General features: G+C 37.7%; 2 protein-coding genes across 2 annotated transcripts; one reads left to right on the top strand and one right to left on the bottom strand.

The window, feature by feature from the left end:
* Positions 1–932: 932 nt before the first annotated feature.
* On the bottom strand, positions 933–3,199 carry LOC104964481 (40S ribosomal protein S11). Its single transcript, XM_010793276.1, has 5 exons — positions 3,109–3,199; positions 2,491–2,631; positions 2,187–2,262; positions 1,499–1,628; positions 933–1,129 (listed from the first exon to the last, which is right to left on the bottom strand). The coding sequence occupies exons 1-5, from the start codon at positions 3,121–3,123 to the stop codon at positions 1,006–1,008; spliced, it is 486 nt and encodes a 161-aa protein (XP_010791578.1). The 5' UTR covers positions 3,124–3,199; the 3' UTR covers positions 933–1,005.
* A 592-nt stretch (positions 3,200–3,791) lies between these two features.
* LOC104964480 (apoptosis regulator BAX-like) lies at positions 3,792–5,400 on the top strand. Its single transcript, XM_010793275.1, has 3 exons — positions 3,792–3,908; positions 4,640–4,688; positions 4,785–5,400. Exons 1-3 carry the CDS (start codon positions 3,878–3,880, stop codon positions 4,942–4,944), a joined length of 240 nt encoding a protein of 79 aa, XP_010791577.1. The 5' UTR covers positions 3,792–3,877; the 3' UTR covers positions 4,945–5,400.
* Positions 5,401–6,128: the final 728 nt, after the last annotated feature.

The following is a 6,128-nucleotide window of genomic DNA, read 5'->3' as shown; positions in this document are numbered from 1 at the left end:
TGCTGGATATATTTCCTTCAGGGGAAAACGTGTGGTGACATAATGAAACACTAGGGGCGCTGTGGGTCCGGAGTACGCTACTAACATAGATTCTCATTGTTGTATAATAAGAACATTGTAAGGTTGTAACACGTTATGAAATTGCATCCTGTTTACTTTTGTTAGCTTTGCTCCCAATTTAGCAAATGACGTCACATTGTGAAACTAATGATTTCATTATGCAATCACTTTAGTGTTATTCTGCAATGATCTTACTTTATCTTAACATCCCAGTTGTCAGATTTCCTTAAGAGTTCACTTAAAAACTGAAGTTTATAAGGGTGTAAGGTGAATGGGAACATTTCAGTTCCTTGCTAATTCTGCATTTCATATTGGTTTTGGAACTTTGATACTTCATTCTGTGTAACAGTTTTGGAGGGTTATCAAAGACTAAAGATACTGGGACATAGCTCAAGAAATAACTTTAGTAAATCATTGCTGCAGAATTAAGTTTGGTAGCCTAATACAGTTTAATAATACATACAAATTATTTAACAGAGTTCACCAAATGTTAGGAAATATTGCACCACTACAAAGTGGAAAAAGTAGATTTTTAGTTTTCCATAAGATCAATGTAAAGATTTTGATATCCTTAATTCTGATTTAGTGTCCACAATTATATTTCACCTTAAATTATATTCCCAGTTTATCAATTCAACTTCTAATTATCCAAGCCTTCAAACCTTCCAAATTCCCTCCCATTTTTAAACAATTATTTTGGGATTTTTCAATATTACCCCTCATCACAGACCAACTTATAAGTGTACCACAACACAAGTTTATTCATTCAAACCAGAAAACTAATGAGGGGGAAAAAACAGTAAATGTGAACATATGATTGTGGCACGTAACCTTAGTTTAGTAGATTAAAGCCCAAAGAAAATTATTAGACAAATCGAAAAGGCAATTTTTTTTATTTGACAGTGAAACAGGTAACAACAGCAGCCGTCCTGTTCACAGTCACACCTAAAACTTCTGGAACTGCTTCTTGGCGCCTGCAGCCTTCATCACTTTGAGGACGTTGAACCTCACGGTCTTGCTGAGTGGTCGGCACTCTCCAACGGTGACGTTGTCTCCAACTGAGACGTGTCTGTAGAAAAGCACCAACATAAAGATATTAATAGGTGGTTGGGTTACCTTTTTCCATGAACAAGTCAATAAAGATGTATACATCTTTAAATAGGATGTTCCAATTTAAGTCAGACTGCATCAGTGTTTGCCATAAGGCATTATCGTCACAGCTTCTTGAGCTAGGAAGACCATCGTGAGAAAAATCATCATTTGCAGCAGTTCATGTTCTACTTTTGGCTGTTACAGGGACTGACCATTTAACGGACGTTGAATAGGACAAGTATATATCTTTTTTTTCCAATTAAAATTGTATTAATTTCTGGGTGCTCCATGTTTTCTTTAACTGTAGAAACTGTTAAGTATAAGCATAATATGGGCAGTGTTGTACCTGAAGCAAGGTGACAGATGGACAGAGATGTTCTTGTGCCTCTTCTCAAAACGGTTGTACTTGCGGATGTAATGCAGGTAGTCACGTCTGATAACGATGGTCCTCTGCATCTTCATTTTGGTCACCACACCTGTTTGAGCACAAAAGGAAATATGGTTAGGATTGAATTTGATACATAATGCAATGAAGAATCCAATCAATGCCCATTTAATAGGATTGTCACTCTACTACATCAGTGTTGCCATAAGGCATTATCGTCAGTGCCTAGAAGGCTTGGAAGACCATCGTGAGAAAACATCATTTGTAGTTGTGACATGAAAACTCAATATACGGTTTGTGGCAAGTTGCCCTGTATAGACTGGTTCTTGCTTGGGTTGCTTCACCTGTACAAGGGCACGTTGATTTGCAGTCAGTGTAATACACACAGTATGCGGCTACACTTTGTAACCTGTGTATCACTGGATTTAAACTACATTTGCTAGCATTAAATGTGCAATGTGTTCTTGGTTGTACATCACATCTCCAGATTGAGTGTATGACACTGTAAAATACATTTTCTAGGACTCTGTATGTTCAGTTGTATATTGTATTGGGCTGTGATGTTTAATTGACAGCAAGTGATATGTTGCAGCACCCAAAGCCATTGCCAATTGACTTGTGCAAGTAGAGTGTCAAATGTTACATTTACCAGAGAGGATGCGGCCACGGATGGACACATTTCCAGTGAAGGGGCATTTCTTGTCAATGTAAGTGCCATCGATAGCCTGATGAAAAAAAAAAAAAATGGAACAGTCAATACCATTTATCACTATACATATTCCTTGGCTTAATTAAATCATTTTATCTTGAGACTGCATCAGCATTGCCATAAGGCATTATCGTCAGGACCCTAAAGGGCTAGGAAGACCATCGTGAGAAAAACATCATTTGCAGCTATCTAAGAAGTTAAGCTTAAAACTATATTTTATATTTTTTGGGACAATTCAAGTTACCTCTCTTGGTGTTTTGAAGCCCAAACCCACACTTTTGTGGTAGCGGGGGAGCTTCTCCTTGACTTCCTTGGCACCCTCAGCGACCAGAACACGCTTCTTGTTCTGGAAGATAGTGGGCTGTTTCTGATAAGCCCTCTCGGTCTGTGGAACAAGGAGAACAACAACTTAAAACTGGGATAAGCAGGAACAGGGAAGCATTGAGACAATACATTCAAACGCCACCACCCGGCCTTGCTAAATAGCCGACACAAGTTCAACATGTACTTCCTCCTAAGGGATAAAAGTCCCTTAACATTTAATACATATTATCAACATTGAGTAAAAACGGTTCCATATTGCCGTTTGCACTATATACAAAGCAATCGGTCGTTCATAAAGAATGTTAAGTTGTAGCAGGCTAAGCTAACCGAGTAGCATCGCGGCTAGTCCAACGTTGCACGAGGGTATGAAGAACAGCAACAACAAATGGCATTTCTTAAAGTCTAATTGTGGTTTAAAACGGCTCAAAACGTGTTTAAATGACTTGTAAACGCACATACTTAATGTAAACCGGTAAATGTGTTTAGTAAAACGTAAAAATATCGTTTTAAAGTCACCACGCCGTTTTCCTGAACGTACTTGTGCATCCGCCATCTTTGCCTGCCGAGTCGTAAAGAGGCCTAAAGATGCGCGCGACGGACTAAAGACCGCGACACACAGGAAGTGACGATTGAAAAGGCGAGGCTAACATTTTTTTTCGTATTGATCATACTTTAAAAATCACACTACAATCCATAGATAATTATATATTGCGTATGAACATATTGAAGAACTTAATTTCAAAAAATTAGACCTACCATTTAAATGATAATATCATGTATACAAACAAAAAAATTACACTGTATGAGAGAGATTTAGGCTACGTTTTACATTTTTCCTTTAAACGTTATTCATTTATTTTGAAGTATTCTTTCATTCATCGAGATGTCTTCTCAGACGTTTTGCTATTTAAGAAACCGAGTCAAATAGATAGTTAAGTAATCAAAGAACACAAACACTTAACCTGTCTTCACTGTCAAGAGTGACAACTTCATCTGCCTGGACTGGTAAGATTCCCAGCTCTGCATATCACCACATAAAGACTGCACTGATTCACAATGGAAACATATATTTATACCAAACGTTACACCTTAATAAAAAACACTAGTTCACAATAACATGTAATATTAATAATTATTTAGTTGGATATATGTCCTTTGACATTTTTCCATTTAACCTGGGAATGAAGTGAATATTAAATATCTATTTCTTATGTTCTATATTTCCATCTCCAAAATTCCCTGACAACATAACAATGCGTCACATGATTGTACGTAAGCGCCAGCGGTTGAAGTAAACACACAACAAGATGGCATCGCACCGGGGAGGAGGCGATAAAGGTAGCAGCTGGAAACAGCGATATTTTGTATAGAAACCTACTCTGACAGCGTCACCAACACCTTGGTAGACAAAGATAATCTCACATTTGAACAACTATCTATTAATTTGTTCTTGTGGTTTGTTTGCTTGTTATCAGAAACATTAGCTGAACTGAGGTTAGCAAGTCAGCTAACCTAAACGTTAGCAGTGCGTTAGCTTATGCTACCTACTATGCGTTGTATAGATACCGTTAGCTTGGTTAGCTGATAGCTGTTATAGAGTGAGTTAGCAAATATGTTTAAACAAAACCGAAACAAAGCTTTCAGAAGACACCGACAAAGTCAAGTTTATTGGTTTCATCGGTTCGTAGACTTAGTAGACCTCCAGTATTTCTTAGCCATAATATTGACTAACTTATTGACTTAACGTTAGCCTAATCAACTTAGCTAACAACTAAAAAACTGTGGACATGTATTGCTGGCTTTGTATACCGAACTCACAAGCTTAATAAAAGGCACAGGTGTATAAATTACTAACAAATGATTAACAAAAAATATATTTTCAAGTTTTGCTAATCTAAATAAACTCATAGTAAAGGGTGGCATCAGATTCAGGTTAAATTGATTACAAAAGTACTGTTTTACTAGCAAATGTTCTTCAATTTCTAGAATTTCTTCATAATATATGAGAAAACTGGTTGTAAAACACTATCAGCATTTGGATGATTTAACATTGACCTTTGTCTTTTCAGGCAATACTGCAGACCAGATAGTGGAAGTAGGAACTGTTTTGTTACAAGAGTAAGTATATACTTTACAGTTGGGCGTCTCATTATTAAACAAGGCACATTATAATTTCATACTTTATTTCTATCCGCTCTGTCTCTCCCTGTGTAGTTTCATCTACGAGCGAGTTCAGCGGCATGGAAATGGAAACACTGCAGTGACCAGGGCACAGCTGGGTGGAGGAGAGCTCGACCCTAAACACAAGAAGCTTGCCCAGTGCCTGCAGCAGATTGGCGATGAGCTGGATGGAAATGTAGAGCTTCAAAGGTGAGCTATCTTGTTGTGCTATTTGGAACTGATGAACAGAAATCATCAGAAAAGCGTTTGTTTACTAAAATGAATAATGATCTGTCGGATTTAGAGTAAACACCATCAAAAGTACTTTGTCACTAACACATGCACAGAGGTCTGTCTGTGCCCAGTTGAGATGTTGTATCTTGCCTCTTGCTTCCACTACATTTCAGAGGAGGAATAGAAAGTGGCAGAGGTCCAAAAATAAAATACACTCTTTGCTATATTGTCCATTACACAATATTAGCTTTCCCTAAAAAAAAGTCTGCAGAGTCTCTTGATTAGTTTTCTGTCTAATGCACTTGACTTCAGCACTTGTTTGCTCAGTATGGATTAAATGCATACAAACAGCGTAGCAGGGTGCTTTATGTTTGATGTGTTGAAGGCACAGTATGTGTCTTAAAAGTATCTCTGATGTCTTAATTTTTAAGGCAGGGGTGTCAAACTCAATTTCATCGTGGGCCACATTAGCACTATAGTTGCATTCAAAGGGCCGGTTGTAACTTTAAGACTGTATAAAAATATACATATTTAATATATATAAAATAATGTTTTATTTTACATTATTTTCTCTGCATTGGATTATTATCGGATAGGGTAATAATTTCATAATTAACTACGTCTGAAAGCAGAAGTCTGGGGCAAATAATTGCAAGTCTCTTCAGTGTGCATGTCAAAAAACTATTGCATTGTGGGACATGTAGTTTATGGACAATGTGCTCCTGTAAAGCGGCATGGAACCGTATAATAAACATATTTTATTCTTTCATAGTCTTGCGGGCCACATAAAATGAAGTCGATGGGCTGGATTTGCCCACGGGCCTTTAGGAGTTTTTTAACCGACCCTGGGTGCTAAGGAATGGACCTGTGTCGTATTTGCTTTGACAGAGTTTATTAAGGGCCAGAGCACTGGACGCTAGGACCCAAATCGGGCGTGCCTATGCACGATGTGTGAGGAACCTATTGTTATCCTAGGAATTCTTATTATGTATACTGGCTGATGTTTCCTGTTTTTGAGGGCTTTAGGAGCGGCTTCAAAAGTTGTATATTTTCAGCGGATTCCAGGATCGGTGAAAAATTCCACCATTCTGGAGTCAATGTTTTCAAATTCGTCCAAACATGCTCTCTTAAACACCACCCTATTGGCGCATTTCCATTTTTGGA

This window comes from Notothenia coriiceps, unplaced genomic scaffold (genome assembly GCF_000735185.1).
Source record: "Notothenia coriiceps isolate Sejong01 unplaced genomic scaffold, NC01 NC01_scaffold00037244, whole genome shotgun sequence".
Taxonomy (NCBI): Eukaryota; Metazoa; Chordata; class Actinopteri; order Perciformes; family Nototheniidae; genus Notothenia; species Notothenia coriiceps.
Note: the sequence above shows the minus strand (reverse complement) of the source record. Positions and strands in the feature narration are given on the sequence as shown.

Bases quoted from the DNA above. Each gene is read 5' to 3' on its own strand.
- LOC104964480 (XM_010793275.1), top strand. From the start codon at position 3,878: ATGGCATCGCACCGGGGAGGAGGCGATAAAG. The intron at 3,909-4,639 runs GTAGCAGCTGGA...TTGTCTTTTCAG, and splicing joins CCGGGGAGGAGGCGATAAAG to GCAATACTGCAGACCAGATA. The intron at 4,689-4,784 runs GTAAGTATATAC...CTCCCTGTGTAG, and splicing joins GGAACTGTTTTGTTACAAGA to TTTCATCTACGAGCGAGTTC.
- LOC104964481 (XM_010793276.1), bottom strand. The intron at 2,263-2,490 runs GTAACTTGAATT...TTTTTTCATCAG, and splicing joins GCTTCAAAACACCAAGAGAG to GCTATCGATGGCACTTACAT. The intron at 1,629-2,186 runs GTAAATGTAACA...GTGCTCAAACAG, and splicing joins CCGTGGCCGCATCCTCTCTG to GTGTGGTGACCAAAATGAAG.